The sequence below is a fragment of the Schistocerca gregaria genome, chromosome 3 (assembly GCF_023897955.1).
Source record: "Schistocerca gregaria isolate iqSchGreg1 chromosome 3, iqSchGreg1.2, whole genome shotgun sequence".
In the NCBI taxonomy this organism is placed as follows: Eukaryota; Metazoa; Arthropoda; class Insecta; order Orthoptera; family Acrididae; genus Schistocerca; species Schistocerca gregaria.
In genome coordinates, this window is record NC_064922.1 from 368,119,130 (window position 1) to 368,138,912 (window position 19,783).

At 40.8% G+C, this 19,783-nt stretch overlaps 1 protein-coding gene across 11 annotated transcripts in view; it reads right to left on the bottom strand.

Annotated features, from left to right (window-relative positions):
- The window catches only part of LOC126354916 (mucin-17-like), a 518,430-nt gene that overhangs the window by 225,297 nt on the left and 273,350 nt on the right, over window positions 1-19,783 (bottom strand). For all 11 annotated transcript variants that reach the window (XM_050004997.1, XM_050004993.1, XM_050004988.1 and 8 more), the window contains exons 9-12: window positions 12,476-12,722; window positions 10,757-10,885; window positions 2,575-2,682; window positions 2,327-2,485 (exon numbers count right to left, since the gene is read on the bottom strand). In XM_050004997.1, coding sequence (XP_049860954.1) covers window positions 2,327-2,485; window positions 2,575-2,682; window positions 10,757-10,885; window positions 12,476-12,722 — 643 coding nt within the window. The remainder of the gene's footprint in view (window positions 1-2,326; window positions 2,486-2,574; window positions 2,683-10,756; window positions 10,886-12,475; window positions 12,723-19,783) is intronic.

Below are 19,783 nucleotides of genomic sequence, written 5' to 3' on the forward strand. Positions count from 1 at the left end.
GAATTATGTTCTTCAGTGTGAACTGGGAAAATTCCATAGCTGCTTCTCTACCTGAGAAGCTGATGATATCAGGGAAGGAAATTTGCTACTCACCAGCACAGCAAAAAGATACACACACACTTATAGCTTTCAGCCATTAAGGCCTTTGTCAGAAACACACACACACACACACACGTCTGCTGTCTCAGACAACTGAAACCACACTGCCAGAGAAGTTAATGAGCCAGCTGTTCACAATAATCTGTTTCATCTGCTTGATGTTGGCCAACATTTCAACATTTATCATCCATTCAAACCACAATAATTTGTAAATTGTTTTCTAGGCTGAAGTATGCTCTCCAAACATTGTCATCAGTTTCTGTATATCTCAGTCCCCACTCAGCCCCCACAGAAACAATTTCTCCACAACTGCTCTTGTTGGTCATTGCCCATGTTGCATAAGCAATTATTGGAAAGGGTTAAAACAGAGTTTAACAGTGGGCAAAAACAGCACATCTTCTGGTGCCCAGAGAGAGTATAATTTTAACTTATCGCAAATGTACATCTCTTCCAAATTCTTTCTGTTCTTGTGTCTATCGCAAGATCATTTTTACCATCAATGATACAGTTAACGTATCATTTCCAGCACTACTTTATAGAATTCATCTTATAATAAGGTTTTAACAACAATTTTAATATCTCATAATCTCACTAATTTCAAAGATGGATTGCTATGTCCAAAGTTTTTAACAGAGTGTGTCTTGGGATTTTCTGAAGTTTATATAGTTGACACTGTGTTTTGTCATATGTTATTCCACAGTATAACTTCCTAAGATATCCCCATACTAACAATCAATTCACACACAACTTTCCACATATTATTTAAAACACTCCTGTAGCTGGGTACAGTCCTCTGTTCATTCTTATCTCTACATAAAAAGAAACCTAATTTTCAAAATCTGATTTTACCCATTAGCAACTCCAATTGTCATTTAGCTTCCTGGGTATAGGTAACAGAAATTGGACAACGAGCATTGTAGAATGTAGATCTACACACAGGCTAGTTTTTCAGGATGTTACACTTATGTGTTTATACATTGTATCCCACCATTAAGAAAAACATTCATGGATTTGAAAGGAGTCAATGTCTACATTAGCAGAGAGTCACAGCTATTCTGAATTACTTCTGTTATTAACAGTTAACAAAAGTTGAATTGTCATGTTATTTGCACATAGAAATTATATAGATTAATGTAGGCCTAATATAATCAGTGCCATTTCCACTTCTTAGGTAACTCAATAATTGTACAAGTGGAACTAATACTTGTGAAAGACTAACAGTTATCCACATTTTGTGCAGTGAAAGCAGCACTCTTGCCACTACTGACAAACTGCACTTGCATATATATGGCTCTGAGCACTATGGGACTTAAAATCTGACATCATCAACCCCTAGAACTTAAAACTATATAAACCTAACTAATCTAAGGACATCACACACATTCATGCCTGAGGCAGGATTCAAACCTGCAACTGTAGCGGTCGTGCGGTTCCAAACTGCAGTGCCTAGAACCACTCGGCCACACCAGCCTGCAAGCTGCACTTGCAGCACTAGATCTGATGATGATCTGCTAGTCATCTACACCTACATCCATACTCTGCAAGCCACCTGACGCTGTGTGGCAGAGGGTACCTTGAGTACCCCTATCAGTTCTCCCTTCTATTCCAGTCTCGTATTGTTCGTGGAAAGAAGGATTGTCGGTATGTTTCTGTGTGGGCTCTAATCTCTATGATTTTATCCTCATGGTCTCTTCGCGAGATATACTAGGAGGGAGCAATATTCTGCTTGACTCTTCGGTGAAGGTATGTTCTCGAAACTTTAACAAAAGCCCGTTCCAAGCTACTGAGCGTCTCTCCTGCAGAGTCTTCCACTGGAGTTTATATATCATCTCCATAACGCTTTCGTGATTACTAAATGATCCTGTAACGAAGCGCGCTGCTCTCCGTTGGATCTTCTCTATCTCTTCTATCAACCCTATCTGGTACAGATCCTACAGCGCTGAGCAGTATTCAAGCAGTGGGCGAACAATCGTACTGTAACCTACTTCCTTTGTCAGATGAAAACCAGTCATCATTAACATCAAATTATGATCCAGAAGGTGTTTCTCATTGAAATATATGTATATGCTCTCTCTCTCTCAGCAATGCAATTTATTGAAGTAATTAATATTTAACAGTCTCTTAGAATACAACAAAAAATACGGAAATATGCTGCTAGCTAGGAACATAGAATTTCTTATGTAGCACTTTGTAGTTCTCATTAAAACTAAAATTTTAGTTTACTTACCAGAAGATCTACTTTGCGTTGCTTTCCTGTTTCATCTGACCCTGTTTTATAAGATCTTGCCCTACCAGTATACTTATTTGATTGCCTCCTTGTCTCCAGTTTATTCAGATGAACTTCATTGTTCTGATTTTCTTTATCTTCATCAGCATTTATCTCATCCTGCAGAAATATATAATAAGTGATATGTTGAAGTTCAGATGATAATCTGTTCAATATAATTCACGAATAAGAAAAATAGTGAATTTTACCTCAGATAAGGAGGGTGTAAAAACAGAAACCACTTTATCCGAACTTTTAGTAATGAATGTGTCCTCAGGAGAACTAGACAACAGTGATGGCTGTGTGGTTTTCTCATCCTGAAAATAAAATACACAAGTTGAATGCCAGAAAATATATAACAAGTAAGTTGCTTCACACAACAGTGGCAATATAAGTGCTCTAATGGGGCCAGGGTTTTTCCACTGTGTGCAGCTGTTGCTAACAGTTCACATGATGAATCCAGGTGAGTAGACACAATGAATGGTAACTCAGATGTAGGCTGCAAATGAGATCCTATTTTGTAATTTCCTATGGTCCGTAAATACAGTTACGTAGTATTTTGTTTTACTAGGTTAGACTTGAACAACATTATCAGAAGTTTTGTCACACTCAGAAATAAGACATGTATGAGTAGCTTACAGCAATGAAAAATGTCATCTCAGGTTATGCTACACATCAATCTATAACAATCATCGTATTTTTGTGTTGAGATTCGTTGACTTTGCCAATTCACGAGCAAATTATCAAATTCCAACCTAACCTAGGCCTTGGACTATGCTACAGGTTAGTCTGTCAGCCCATCTAGTTCCATTCCTTTCACATCTAGGCTTCACCAACTCACAACCAAATGTCACATTCCAATCCAACCTAGAGTTCAGGCCAGTCTGTCAGAATATCTAGTTTTCTTTAGTTCATATTTGTTGGCTTTGCCAACTCAAAATCAAATTCCATAATGAAATTTTCATTCTGCAGTAGAGTGTGCACTGATATAAAAGTTCTTGGTGGATTAAAACTCCATACCAGACTGAAACTAGAGCTCAGGATCTTTGCCTTGCGTGGGCAAGTACTCTAGTGAATGAGCTATCCACACATGACTCACTACCTGTTCTCACAACTTCACTTCTCTCAGTACCTCACCTCATACCTTCCAATACACAAAATCTCTCCTGAGAAATACGTAAGACTACCACCCGTGCAAGAAAGGATGGCTTAGCCACAGCATGGGGGCTGTTTCCAGAGTAAATTTTTTGCTCTGCAGCAGAGTATGCATAGATATAAAACTTTCTACCAGCACACACTCCGCTGTAGAATGAAAATTTCATTCTGAAAACATACTCCAGACTGTGCCTAAGCCACGTCTCCACAGTATACTTTCTTCTAGGAGAGCTAGTCTTGTAAGTTTAGCAGGAGAGCGCCTGTGAACTTTGGAAGATAGGAGATGAGTTACTGGCAGAAGTAAAACTGTGGGGACAGGTCGTGAATCGTGCTTGGGGAGCTCATTCACTAGTCTGCCTTCAGCAGTTCTGCAGTTGGTCCATGGTCAGCCATCTGCACCACTGTGCGTGTGTAGTGTTTGTTGACTTCGGCATCACTGTACTTCTAAGCCAAACATACTATCATGACCAACTCTTACAGGAAGAACACCCATAAGTTCAGCTTTTTGAATGCCTATTCAGGACTCAAAGTGCTTCTTATGTGATGATGTCAGGATCCCATGCGATGATCTCATTGTCATTCTCCTATCAATTGTCAGCAGTCTTGTTTACGTTAAGGTGACGTCTAATGCTGCCTGCAACAAGATTATCCATCGATTCATATTTTGACACTTCAACAGCAACTTCAGGCCAGTGGATGTGGACCACACCTGACTTGGCCTTCGAACAATCCATGTTTTCGAACTGCCTTCGAAGTACATGAAGACAAATTCATAACACCACTAATTCTATATGGAAAAGTCCACAACCATGTGGCTGAAACAGGGGGGGGGGGGGGGGGGGAGGGGGGGATCCCTGGAGTTCAATAGTGTGCGATAGGTCGTATAGACCTCATCCGCCATGTCCAATTATACATTTTTGTAGGCAGATGCTGAGCAGTGGTGACTTCCAATAGACAATCTCTTACATGTTCCAGTTGTGACAAAGAAGGCCGCATCCATAGTGAATGCCTTCAACACTACAACACACAGCTGTGACACAATGAAATGAACACCAACCAAACCACAAACACTCTTCCACCAACCTAGGTGGTGGCACTGAAAATCAAGCCCTCACAAGGTGCAGTTCATAACCCTCTCCCAGGACTGACACAACTGGAGGCATCACAGCAATTTGCCACTGACAGTGCCACTGAAAATCTGATTTCCAAGTGGGTACACCTACACTAAAAGTTCACAAGGATACCCAAGAGAGTTTATAGAGATTAATAACTATATTATATTGACCACAGCTTTTGTACCAGAATAACGCAAGTCTCTTCCTTCTTCAGACACCGCCACACATTGCCGGAAGCAACAGTCATACAAACACTGCAAAAAATGCCACAAGACATCGGAATGAGCCACTGAGTCAACTTCAAAGGACAAAGAGGTGGTGCACAAATCTGTTGACAAACAAGATGACTCATTTCCCACTGCCATGAAGACACTTTCTCCACAAGACTGTCAGTCATTCACCAGAGACTATTGGCGAGAACCCCACCCAGAAGATATGGAAAATAGCACATTTATATCACTGAGGTCATTTACCTGAATCAGTCAGCACCACCACCTCTTGTCAATGTTGAAACTGATGGTCTGTTTTATGAGCAGATGATGTGGATTTGCCACTTCTACCTGACTGAAATGAGCCCTGCAACCAATATGGACTTCTGCAATCCTCCACAACTAACTTCAGCAGCTACAAGCATACCAGAAGCACAGGTCCCCCACCAACCATACTGAATAGCTACTATAAACACCAATATCAGTTCTAGCATTAAACTTCAATTACTCCACAACACGCTACGAGCAGTGGACGTTGACATCACCCTGCTACAAGAATTGAGGCAGCGACTTGGTTTGGGTCTTATGAATATGAGATGCACTCCAGCCTGATGGATATGCAACACATCGGTATGACCATCCTCCTCTGAGAAGGGATTTCACTTCCCGTAGTTGCATATCTACAAGCAGCGCGAGGGGTGGCCCTGACAGTTGAAGGAACCAGACTTCATAAATGTCAACGCATCTTCACACAGGGATAAATGGAGGACCTAATCAGGGGTACAGATTTTAAATGCATTCTCGAGCATACAGACCAATACCCACAGTTCACCACATACCCAGAACTCTGCTCTTGGTCTAGCACCTTCATCTCATCAACACTTGGAGACTGGTACATGGTGACCACCCAGGGCTCATACACATTACAAGCCACTCTGCCAGCCAACTCAGCAGATCGTATATCGCTGACGCTCGAACACCCAATCTTCTTGATGCAGAATATTGGCTGTCTGTCTTTTCAGATGATGACATTGAAATCTGTACCATCAACCTCCGTAGACAATCTACATGTCGCAGCACAGGACTCTGGAAATTCGACACTGTACTATAATACAAGACCCTGAATGTCGACAACAGCTCACAGATGCACGGCAGGCTCATGTTAAACGTATCAAATCATGTGGGAACACATTGTTGTGGTGGATACTGTGTGTCTGACTCACCGGTTGCTACGCCTTTACACAATATGAATCATCACACAACACATTTTTACTACAGTAATGTACACAATCTCATGGACCAGGCCCATCCTCAGATCATAAAAAAGAAGTTCAACTCATCAAAGCAAAATGTTTAACATTGACCAGATGCTGCTTAGTGGGAGCTGTTGTATGAGCACACATCCAAGACAGGATTAGTGGTAAAGAACTTTCTACGGATTACATCATTCAAAATTTTTGATGATTTCAACAGGCCTTAATGTCAATTTTCGACCTGTCTGATGGATGACGGCTGACACTGCAAGCTCACATCACTAACGCCTTCACAACAAACTGCAGATACCTTTGTCATGAAGTACTGAATGATACAGGAACTAGTGTCAAGCTTCTCAAGGAGGTCCACACCAGGGCAGCAACCCTCATCACCATGGAAGTGACCACCAAAAATGTCCTTGCAGCTGTGGCCGATGGATCACTGAATCTGTCTCCTGGCCTGGACAGCATACTACTGGAGACTTTTCAAACTTTTCCAGTTCAGATGTTATTGCAATGGAGAGACATGTACTGGAAACTTCGGTCTGGCACAGTGTTCCCACCACCAGAGTTCATCGGAGGGTTACCTATCCCAGTGCAAAGCACACGGGAGGAACACAGCTTAATAGTTACTGGCCAGACACATTACTACATTCTGATTTCAATATTTTCACATACCTTCAAACTATGTGACTCAAACATATGTTACAGCAAGTTGTGTTCCACGACAAACCTTCTTAGGTGGCAATAATAAAATCCAGACTGCCCTCAGTAAATATTTAGATATCATCATCATGGCACGACACATCTGACTGCCAACTGTTTTAATCCCCACTGACTTCAACCAAGTGTTAGACCACATCAACTACGCATTCCTGAATGCAGAGATGCACCAGGTGGTAATTACACAAATGGTCACACAGGTGATAATATGACTCCTTCAAGGGGCAACATCCTGCCTTCTTGTCAATGGAAGACACAGACAACCCATATGGACGGAGCACTCAGTATGGTAGGGTTACCTGCTGTTGGCTGTGCTTTGCATCAATGCGATGGATCCACTCATCTGTGGTCTATGGAAATGCCTGGTGGGTATTCCACTCCAGGAGCATGTTTACCGATGTTGCACCTACACAGACAACTTGGCTCTCAGTGTACGTTTAGTGGTCAAAATAGAGGCTACAAAGCACAGGATTGCCTGTTACAGCACATTTCACAAAATCATGTGCCATGAAAGTCAACCAGGACCTTCACACAGGTAACACAACCCCCTTTTAACAGATGGATGCCCTCCGGTGTCTTTAAAAGGTGTACACATGTGACTTTAGCAATCAGTTTTTTTGTGATACTACAATGCATCCAGGCAAACATACAGAGCCATCTGCTGAATGTGTGCCAGAGGGTCATTTTTGCCAACACATTTCTGGCAGCCCAGATACCCCACGTTTTGCAGATTCTGCCCATCACTGGAACAATGGTGGCCAGACTGCAGGCGGCCTTTGGGTATTATATATGTTTTGGAGATATCTTTGAAAGTCCAGTATGATGCCCTCACTTTAGATAAGTGAGATGGTGGCCTAGCTGAAGTTAACATTACAGCTAGGGCCACAGCAATTTACACCAATGCCATGGCCTGGTTGTGGAAAAGCCAGGATATTAGATTCACTGGAATGCTAACTGCTGAATTCGCACCTACTTTGAGATGCCCACCAACATTAGTGGCACATATTGCACCTCTAGTTCCACACATTGGCCGTTTCTTTCTGGAATATCTCTACATATGTGCCGAGCTCCCAGGAACCAAGAAGACGACCACCCAAGACATCTACCATCTTCTACAACTGCCTCCACCCCCAGATTTTGTAGACCACAGTTTGGAAAATGATCCATGAAACATACCACACCACTGACACTACTGCAATGATGTATCTTTTAGACAATGGCAAATCTGCTACAAGACAGAAACTGTGCCGCACTGTGCTGGTGGACTCACCCCTGTGCCTCAAGTGTAATATCAAAGATACGGATTTATACAGTTTCGAGTGATGAGCAGCAGCGGACATCTGGACCCTTGTACAGAAGATCATGGCTTTCTACCTTAGTGTACCACAGCATCACTGCTCTCCTACCATGCTGATATTTTCTGATTTCCCATCATCTAAATGGCATGGATGACATCAGCAATCTGGTAGACTTATGGATGTGTCTCCAAGTACACCATATCCCACACCACATCCAACGCTATCGGGCCAATTGTGAGAATTATTTACAGTATATTTTTGTCAACCAGTCCAGTCAATTAAGACAAGACGAGACATGCCCCTCCCCCCCTTCCACTATTTGAGTAGACATTGTTCCAACCACAAAACACTATTGAACTTGACACCACATCTCTTCATAGTTTCCTTAACTTTCCCCCTCCTTCTTTAGGGTTCCAAGCCTCGACCTGTAAAAACAGAACTCTTTGTTGTCCATCTGTCTGTATGATTGTTAAGAACCCTTTTTTTCAGAAATGGGTACACGTATTAAGTTAATATTTATGGCACATACTAAGGTCTATGATCTATCAGAGGTGTAAAAAAATTAAGCCTCTAAGTCAATGCAATCAAATGATTAGGCCATTTATGTCACATATTTTGATACTCAAAAACTGACTCATCAAAACCTATAGAGTACTTCCCGTTGTGCTAGAAACATGAAATTTGGCAAGAAGCAACGTTTCACAATACAAGTACAGAAAAAAATCCATAAGCTGTTAATTTGTACTTAAAACACACAAAAAATTTCTCTCAGTTTTTATCTGTCTGTCTGTCTGTCCATCTGTCTGTTAAGACCCATTTTTCTCTGGAACAGATTGGCATATCAAGTTCAGATCTATGTCTTAAGTCTATGGCACCTTGGTGGTGTAAAAATTTAACCTTCTAAGCCAATGCAACCAAGAGTTTCACCCATTTATGTACATGTTTTGATACTTGCAAACTCACTCATCAAAACCTTTAGAATACTTCCCATTGACTATGCATCCTGAAATTCAGCAAGTTGTAAGATTTCACAGTACAAGTACAGCAAAAAAAAAAAAAAAAAAAAAAAAAAAAATCCCAAAACTGTAAAATTGTAATTCTATCACACAAAAATATATTTTCGGCATTAGAATATATACTGCATTCACCATCTGTCAAAAGCATAATAGACGAACATTACTGTGTGGAATAACGGGTAAATAACATTGAAAATCTTGATTCCCAGGATGGACGAACTATACTCGTACATAGATAATTAAGTTTGTACTGAACCCTCAGTGTGTGTCTCGCACTCGCACTTGACCAACTGTTTTCTCTTCAGCTTCTAAATATTTTCCCTTACACGTTTATTCACAGATAACTTGCATCCACAGCCTTATTTGTTTTTCTTTGTTATGTGCACTGCTGCAGTTCCCACCTGTTAATCCAATAAATAAATATTTTTTAAATTAAAAAAAATATATTTGCACAGCACTTGGCATAAAAAGCAAAGGTCCCAAGTCCAAGTATCAATACGGCATACAGTTTTAATCTACCAGGAAGTTTCATATAAGTACATACTCCACTTCAGAGTGAAAATTTCGTTCTAAAACCATCCCACAGGCTGTGGTGAAGCCATAACTCTGTGACATCCTGTTTTGCAGGATGTTAGACATTGAAGTTTGATAGGAGAGCTTTTGTAAAGTTCAGAAGGTAGGAGGTGAGGTACTGGGTGAAGTAAGGCTGTGAGTACACAATTAGCTAGCTCAGTCAGTAGAGCACTTGCTCACAAATGGCAGAGGCCCTGAGTTCGAGTCTGCAGTCTGGCTCGGAGTTTTAATTTGTTGGGAAGTTTCATATCAGTACAAACGCCACTGAAGAGTGAAAATTTTATTCTGCAAACATCCCACCCACTGTGGCCAAGCTCTGTCACCATAATATCCTTTCTTCCATTAGTGCTAGTACTGAAGACTTCACATGAGAGCTTCTATGAAATTCAGAAGATAGGAGACGAGGCACTGGGTGAAGTAAAGCTGTGATGAGGGGTACGTGAGTTGAGCTTGGATTGTCCTGTTGTTAGAGCACTTATTTGTGAAAGGCAAATGTCCCAAGTTCGAGTCTCAATCTGGCACACAGTTTTAATCTGGTGGGAAGTTTCACAACCAAATTGTCACATTTCAAATTGATATGGCCTTAGACTTCACTAAAGGTCAATCTATTTTGTCAGCAGAGCTAGCTTTTACCAGTCATCAAACAAATATAAAAATTTGTAAGCAACCTTAAAATTCCTAATAATGAGATCAATAAAAGTTATTCTGGGACTCCCTACAACGAAAAGGAATGTAATCATTTCATATCTTATACCAAAATAAATCATTACATTCAGTGACTGTCACTGGCTACTGTACATTATCACCCAATTGGCTGCAACCAACATCAACAAATGGCCAACATCACCACAAGACACCATAAGTGCACTATAACCACATCCTCTTTTGCGTTGTTATAATGTAATAATTACTTTATGATGTGTTGCAGTAATTATTTACATGCTACATTGACTTCCTCTGAAAAACAAATGGTATCTCAGATAGAAATGTGATATGTTTTGTCTAATATATTTTATACAACTAATTAGAAGTTAAATCTCTGCACGTACCTTTGTATCAACGGAAGACTTTATCTTGTGTATGAACTCAGGAGGATAGTTCTCAGACTCATCAATTTCATCTTTTACTGAAGTAGTTTCAGATGTTAATTTTTTACTGGAAGTGCCTCTTCTTGTGTTCTGGAAGGTGAAATGGAGGTAAACTCTGGTGTCAGTACCAAGTACAGGGAAACCAGTGATTCATTTTCACAACATTCATTTGCAAATACCAGTGTTAAGGTTATAAAACTGTCTTATAAACTTATTAAGAAATTTATTTCAATCCTAACTAAAAGTTCAAACTAAACTCAGTTGTTTTCTGCTGGAGCTGCATTTTGTAATATATTAAACGGGCTAATTAATACACACTTTGCTGATGAATTTTAAATGTTTACATGAGCATTTAGATAACTGGACATCAATTGTTTCTTAATTTCAAAGTAGGTTGGAGTAAACGAAGCACAACCATTGGGCTATAAGGATAGCAGCCCAAAAAAAGAGGGATTCCTTGAAAAATACAAATCTGGTTTCATGTTGAAGCATGCCACATAAAACAACCTGTAAATGACATGGGTTATCAGAGTGTGTCTGTATTACACTAGGAGCTGTTCTGTATTATGCTAGTAACTGTTCCATGGTACAAAAAACTGTTTAAATTCAGTAAAAGTTACATGTATAACGAAATTGATATGGGGGAAAAATACTCGGAATAAATAGGGACTATTATTTCATATAAAAAAGATGACACCAATAGATTATTATAATAAATAATGATTCTATGAGCTGATTTATAAGGTTAGCTCCACTTTATATAACTTGATGACACACACACACACAAACACACTAGAAAGAGATTGAATATTGCCTAGGGCAGCCCTAAACCATTATCTGAAAGAACATGATATTTAAATTTTGCATGATGTAACAGTGATAACACTGTAAAAAAAGGAGCAAGGAAATTATAATAGTACTGATATGTACTGGGAAAATACAAATAAAACCAACAAGTTACATTATATGAGAAACAACACACGTGAGAAACCTGGATGTATCTGCGACCACAATTCATCACAACCCCAGTCTGACAGATGAATGGAAAATCAGTAAGGAAATTCAGTAGTCCAAGAGGCACTCCACAGTGCAATGTTGCTGAAGCAACTCATGTAATCCTTCTATTTCAGTCTCTCGCAAGCATAACACTGTCATTTTGGATCCACCCATGGAAACACCTACTTTAACTTTTTATTTCATACTGCACGGCATAGTCTGACACTTATATGTTAGACTATTCTGCAAATGGCAGATAATTAATATGGCAGTGTCTAGGCAAACTAGTAATATTGTGAGTCAAGGACTGTACTATTTTGGCACATACACTCACTTTTATAAAATCTTAACCCCTCCCCCCTGCTTTATGAAAAACTCTCATGTCCTTCTGTAAACAAATGTGACTTCCCTTCTACTTTGTGGGGAGCCACTCTGCTTCAGCTCTGCCACTAGATTTTGCCATCCGTGAGCAAATGTGACAGAAAAATCTGAACGTATGGCAGTTCTTCCTATCTTTTTCAATAAACAGTGTGGTCAGACTGAGAGAAATGAGTTTCAATGAGACTGTGTTGCCAGAGTTTAATCCATCACATATAAAAGGTTTATTCAAAGACAGGATGGAATTTGAAAAACTCGGGCTAAGGGAGTGGTTACGCATTTGCTACAGATTTTACACCACTGTACCTTAAAGCTGGGTCGTGCATTCGTTTCGGCATTGATCTTGCGGCTCGTTCTCTGCACAGAGGCACCTGCTGCAGAGTTCCCACTAGCATCCACATCTGATGTGGCAGAGCCTCTGCGATTTGACCTCCTGCTGTTGCTGCTGCTGCTGCTAGGGACACTGTCTGCATGGTTACGGCCTCTCGTGGATGAGCGAGGTTGCACGTCATTTTGTGATGTGTCAGCAGTAGTTAAGTCAACTGCTGTGGGCCTGGAAACAACAGACACATAATTAAGCTCTGTACAATCCACAATTGTAAGAGTCATCTCCTCCTTCAATTCTGATGGCAACCAAGAAGTCTGTCAAACAACATTCAAACATCTACCGAACCTATAGAAACATTTCAAATGAGACTCATAATGTTTACATTTTACTGCAGAGACAAATTTCTCAAAGGCTATATTCTTCAGGCAGCTGGTAGAAATGCTTGGTGTAATCAGTTTCTGCAATATATTACTATATTATTCCAAATTTTCTGTTACACATACCTTATGATCTATGTTAACTGTCAACTGCTCTTAGTCTGATCACCAAGTAATTTGGTCCCTTTCTCTCTAAACTAACCAATCTCCTACTCTGAAAACCTCTACCAGGAAGTTTACTAATCCCAGAAATATGAGCTCATTCAAACAGGGTCAGCCTAAACACTTGGAAAGGAGCTGATTAACAGAACAACACATGTACTAAAGTAACGCCAACAATGTCTTGGTTAAAGTAGATATGGGTGATTAGACGATAGTGCTATCAATATACCGAGAGTTTAAATTTATCGATGGCCTCTTTACTATCGATAACGCGTATATCTTTTTCGTCGCATGACTGAAAATCAGAATATCTTTCAGTTTGTCTAAACGGCGCTTAGGGTCATATGTAATTTGATTTAGGAGATAATGGGGGGAGGGGGGGGGGCAGTCCCGATCTCCCCCCTCCCACCCGCCACGAAACGCCTTTCGGAACTTCCTTGCAAAAAACAGACGATATCCTAACAATATATGGATATTTTTCTGATATGTTTCTCACACAACAACGGAAATATCGCGTGAATTGGACTAACACAACATGAGAAACTACAAAATTTCCTTACTTTTTGTTCACGCGTTGTAGGCTGACCTGAGAATAAAGTAGTAGCATGACTGAATGTAAAAAAAAAAAAAAAAAAAAAAAAAAAAAAAAAAAAAAAAAAAAGAATTCACAGGTACAACTTCGCAAACGCTTGTGGAAACGATCGAAAAAAAACGCATTCCTCGCATTCACACACTCGTACTACTATTGTTTTCAGACCAAAGTTCACATTCACAGTGCTTAGTGAAATACTGTTAATTTACGAGTGTGCATTTGGTTTATATTGTGCAAATTATGGCGTTATCAAAGTTACGATAGTTTGTTGCTATTATAATTCCGGTTTTTAAATTAACTGCATAACACATGTATTTATCAATTTTTGAATATGCTTTGCAAAGCCTGTATTTTTCCGATTGAAATGTCTTGGACACCATGCTAAAGCAAAGTTCTGTTTACTTATGTAAACGAACTATTCCTATCGGTGCATTAAAACAATTCATATATATTTTATGACAATTAAATTTTTCATTATTGGTAATAGTACATTAAAATATTTTAGTATTATTATTATGAAACTCGTACCCATCCGTGGCACATTAGAAATGGTACTTATATTTGGTGAAGAGTGTCGAAGCGACAACTTCATTCCTCCCGGGGTCGAAGCGACAAACTGATCCCCCACACACGAACCGAACCCCGGTACCGTTCAGCAGAAATCGCAGATATCAGTGGACTGACGGGGATGATCGCTATTTTTGTGGTAAGTGCTACGAAATCTGTCTGCAAAATCAAGAGCAGACGCACACGAAATCTTGTTACATTTGTAATCACGCTTCTGTTAATAAATTATCCACTAGTACTTCCCGTTCGAATAATCAATAACGTTTATTATGCGTAAGAATATCGTCGTTTAATCCGGTATATAACAGCGCCTAAGCCTACAGCATATACTAAAAACCCGCCCATGATAAATTTTCCTTGTCGGTAACGCGAATTTCACGTCTGACTATCTTTGTGTAACAAAGCGAAACACCGTATTTTGGATTCCGTGCCACCTCAAACTGCATGTCTCCTGAAATTAATGATGGGAACTTGTTTGCCGTTCAGAGGAATGGAAGACTGTGACATCTTCAACAAAAATTGTAGGTTTATGACGACGTTTACACGCCACAATAACGATGTATCTCGGCGGCACAACAGTAACAAAGAAAGCAACTTAGCATTTCAAATCAAATAGTTCTATTAACATTCAAACTACCAAGCGGGGTTCACGAGATTGCAGAGCTACACTTGTCCCTTATTTTGACATCAAATGAACATTTTACTTAATGAAACTCATTACGGTCAGATTCGCTTGTTACCTCATGTCTCTTGAGTTGGTTACATAACGAAGCGAATAAGATGAAAATAATATTTATTTTTATTTAATGTGTTCTTTAAGGAACCCACTTGGCAATCAGCATGATACAAAAATTTCTTTTTCTGTAAATGATTACGTTCCACTGGCAATAATGATGCACCTAATAAATGTTTCAGTATGTTTATTGTTGGGAGCATGAGCAGCCATTGCTGTTTTGTCTGCTTTCATTTAGTTCATTATTTAGCCATAAGTGCTGTTTATGCCAGTGAAATAAAAATGACAGAAATATATCATGGCAGATATGAGCATCTTTATTAAGTAATTTCCATGGTACAGAATGATAGTAGCTGTCAGGAACCAAATAGCGAAAGTTACTCAAAAAATGAGACTGTGTAAGAGTTAGAAGAAGAAACTGCAGATGAAATAGAAAACAATGTAAATGAAAATTATGTCAGTAAAAATGGAATATTTCGGTTTAGAAATTCACCGATATATGTTTTGAACAGTTCATAATGTTACTGACGTCTTTCCAGAGTTGCAGATACGACTGGTGGTACTGAATCAGTAAGTGATGCTTTCAAATTGTTCTTTGATGACGGTATTACAAAAAATTGTGGACAGAATCAACATAAAGGCCCAGACATATTACGGGGAATGGGGCGCAAGATATCCAGAAAAGCAGAAACAATGGTTGTTGACGAAATTCTCATTTCTAGGTGTGTGACAACTATGAGTGTTGAAAACCTAAATGGAAGCCTGTGGAGTTGTGGACCCCAAATCCTATATCCAAAAGAAATATTTTCCTTGCTTCTATGTCTAGAACTCGATTTCAGCTGTTATCTACTTTCATCAGATTTGATAACACCACTACAGGAAACAAAAGGAGAAAGAATGACACACTCCCTGCTGTCAGAGATGTCTTCACATTGTTTGCCAACCACTGAAAGTCTAATTACAATTCTCATTCACACCTTACAGTAGATGAACCACTTTGTTCTTTCCAAAGGCATTGTCTGTTTGTTATTTACATGATTTCAGAAACTGCCAAGGACAGATGAAAGTATGGGCTTTGGTTGATGCCAAATCAAACTGTTCACTGAACTTACAAGTGTATACTGAAAAAGAAGGGACTGCCCTAAACAAAATCAAGAACAAAGAGCAGTATTGGATCGAACTAGCTGCTTAGAGAAGATTACAGCATCACCACTGATAATTTTTTTAGGTCTCTTCCACTTACAATTGAATTTCACAAGAGAAATGAAGCCTTAGTGAAACAATGAGGAGGCATAAGCAAGAAATACTTAAAGGTTTCTTGCCAAACACAATGAAGAAAGTAGTGTCATCTTTCTTCATTTCTCATAATGATGTTTCCTTGGAGTCCTATTTCCTGAAGAAGAATCGTGCTGCAATTTTGCTGCACCTTGCGTCATGACACAAATGTAGGAGGTGATACTGGAAAGTGCAAACCAGATTTTGCATTAAAACACCACCACGGATGCAACAGACAAGATGATCAATAAATATTCTGCGAAAGAGCCACCAGAAGAAAGCCTTATGTCTTCCAGAAGAAGGCCTTATGTCTTATTTCTCATCACTGGTAACATAGGGTGTTTGGATGCTTGTATTTATGGAAGACAGAAAGTCAGCATCTTTCACCAAGTTCTACGCATGTGAGGAGAAATTTTCTGCAGAATATTGTGCAAGGAGTTAATCATACCACAAGCCAAATGGCAACTTGAACGACCCGTAGGACTTGACAAGGTGATAATAATTCTAATGAAAAATCTTGATCCAGAACCAGGGGCTATGGGAAGAGAACATGGTGAACCTCCTGCTAAAGTCTAGCTTTCAAAACGAAGCCAATGTTAGCTATCTCCAAGAAAAATTGGCAGATAATGTGGAGTAAATTGCAAGATATGTTTATGCATAAATAATTTGAAGAAAATTACAAAAACTGTGTGAATTCCATGTAGTGGCAACGTGAAGTAGCAAATGCTTGGAAATTCGATAGCTTCTTGACTTTATTCAGTTGTGTCCTCGTTTTTGTTTTGTTTCATTAGTAAAAGATTAACTTGTATAACATTTTCTAAAGATGTGATTCAATTTTCATGTGTTTGTATAAGGGACGGACCGTTTACTGTTTCTATTTTGCTTCTTTTTCACGGTTTCGTACACCTTCTTCCTATTTTCTTGCTTAATCTGTGTTCCGCTTTTGACAGGTAAACCACTGGGACATTTTACGACTAAATCTGAGGGAGGTGCGACTGGGAGTTTCCCGTGTAAGTATCCCCGGCCATACAACATGATGTAAAGCACCCTCAGACACACAAAATTGGTACGAAGTACCCGCCGCCACGCAATATTAAAACGAAGCAACTTCTGGCACAATACATCAGTACAAAACACCCTCTGCCTCGGAACATCCGTACAAATCACCCTCTCTACCACGCAATGGTACAGCAACCTGTCGCTGCTTGATACCTATTTGGATGATTCCAAACAGTTTTGCCGTTCACCACTAGATGTCAATGGCGTAGCTTTCACGTTTCTCGTGAATCATTCTATATGTTACCGAAAACTGTATCATAATGCGTACAGTAGTTCAAATACTAGCCCTAACATACAGAGAGAAACCGTACTAGGACATTGTTAGTTATATACACTCCTGGAAATTGAAATAAAAACACCGTGAATTCATTGTCCCAGGAAGCGGAAACTTTATTGACACATTCCTGGGGTCAGATACATCACATGATCACACTGACAGAACCACAGGCACATAGACACAGGCAACAGAGCATGCACAATGTCGGCACTAGTACAGTGTATATCCACCTTTCGCAGCAATGCAGGCTGCTATTCTCCCATGGAGACGATCGTAGAGATGCTGGATGTAGTCCTGTGGAATGGCTTGCCATGCCATTTCCACCTGGCGCCTCAGTTGGACCAGCGTTCGTGCTGGACGAGCAGACCGCGTGAGACGACGCTTCATCCAGTCCCAAACATGCTCAATGGGGGACAGATCCGGAGATCTTGCTGGCCAGGGTAGTTGACTTACACCTTCTGGAGCACGTTGGGTGGCACGGGATACATGCGGACGTGCATTGTCCTGTTGGAACAGCAAGTTCCCTTGCCGGTCTAGGAATGGTAGAACGATGGGTTCGATGACGGTTTGGATGTACCGTGCACTATTCAGTGTCCCCTCGACGATCACCAGAGGTGTGCGGCCAGTGTAGGAGATCGCTCCCCACACCATGATGCCGGGTGTTGGCCCTGTGTGCCTCGGTCGTATGCAGTCCTGATTGTGGCGCTAACCTGCACGGCGCCAAACACGCATACGACCATCATTGGCACCAAGGCAGAAGCGACTCTCATCGCTGAAGACGACACGTCTCCATTCGTCCCTCCATTCACGCCTGTCGCGACACCACTTGAGGCGAGCTGCAGAATGCTGGGGCGTGAGCGGAAGACGGCCTAACGGTATGCGGGACCGTAGCCCAGCTTCATGGAGACGGTTGCGAATGGTCCTCGCCGATACCCCAGGAGCAACAGTGTCCCTAATTTGCTGGGAAGTGGCGGTGCGGTCCCCTACGGCACTGAATAGGATCCTACGGTCTTGGCGTGCATCCGTGCGTCGCTGCGGTCCGGTCCCAGGTCGACGGGCACGTGCACCTTCCGCCGACCACTGGCGACAACATCGATGTACTGTGGAGACCTCACGCCCCACGTTTTGAGCAATTGGGCGGTACGTCCACCCGGCCTCCCGCATGCCCACTATACGCCCTCGCTCAAAGTCCGTCAACTGCACATACGGTTCACGTACACGCTGTCAGGGCATGCTACCAGTGTTAAAGACTGCGATGGAGCTCCGTATGCCACGGCAAACTGGCTGACACTGACGGCGGCGGTGCACAAATGCTGCGCAGCTAGCGCCATTCGACGGCCAACACCGCGGTTCTTGGTGTGTCCTCTGTGCCGTGCGTGTGATCATTGTTTGTACAGCCCTCTCGCAGTGTCCGGAGCAAGTATGGTGGGTCTGACACACCGGTGTCAATGTGTTCTTTTTTCCATTTCCAGGAGTGTATGTACTAGCTAACAACCCCAGTATTGCCCAGGTATTCGTTTAGGCAATTGTCTGCTAGAAACGAAAACAAATGAATTGTAATTGTACTGAAGTGTCGATAAAATTTCATTTCCATATATACGCTGAAACACCTTTGAAATCATGAAACAGTCGTGCAAATAAGTATGCATAACGCACTAGTGTATAACAGCGGTATCCAAATTAAGAAACATGATCCCGTATGGTTTCTGTACGCGAGGTGCAACTGCATTGCGCGTACAGCGCGATTTTGTAAACGTCTCTACAGCAACGGCTCTTCGTAGCTCTACAGACTGCTGTTCCCACCTACAGCCGTTTGCGCAGTTGAAAGCTGTCCAAAGCGTTGCCAGGAGTCAGCGATTTTCTTAAGTTGATTCGACTGTAGGAGCTTTAGTAGTAAAGAATAAGCGTATTAAAACTTCATGCATCAAGCGGCATTATTTCATGTGTTTCAGTGTTTATGAGGTCGTATCTCCTGATCTATGAGTCATACAATGATACAGTACTGTACGTAACATTCAGGGGTATACGAGCATATTGTCTGCAAAATATATTGCGAGTAAAGTTAGAAGAAATTGATATCTTAACGTCATGTACAATGCGGCAGTTTTTCACGCATCTCAGTGTTTGTGACGTCATGTCTCCTCAAGTATGATAGGTTGATGGTTCTTATAAACTGGTATAGGCATGCGTATTCAAATACTGAGGTACTTAAATAGGCAGAATCTATATAAGACAGCAAACGTC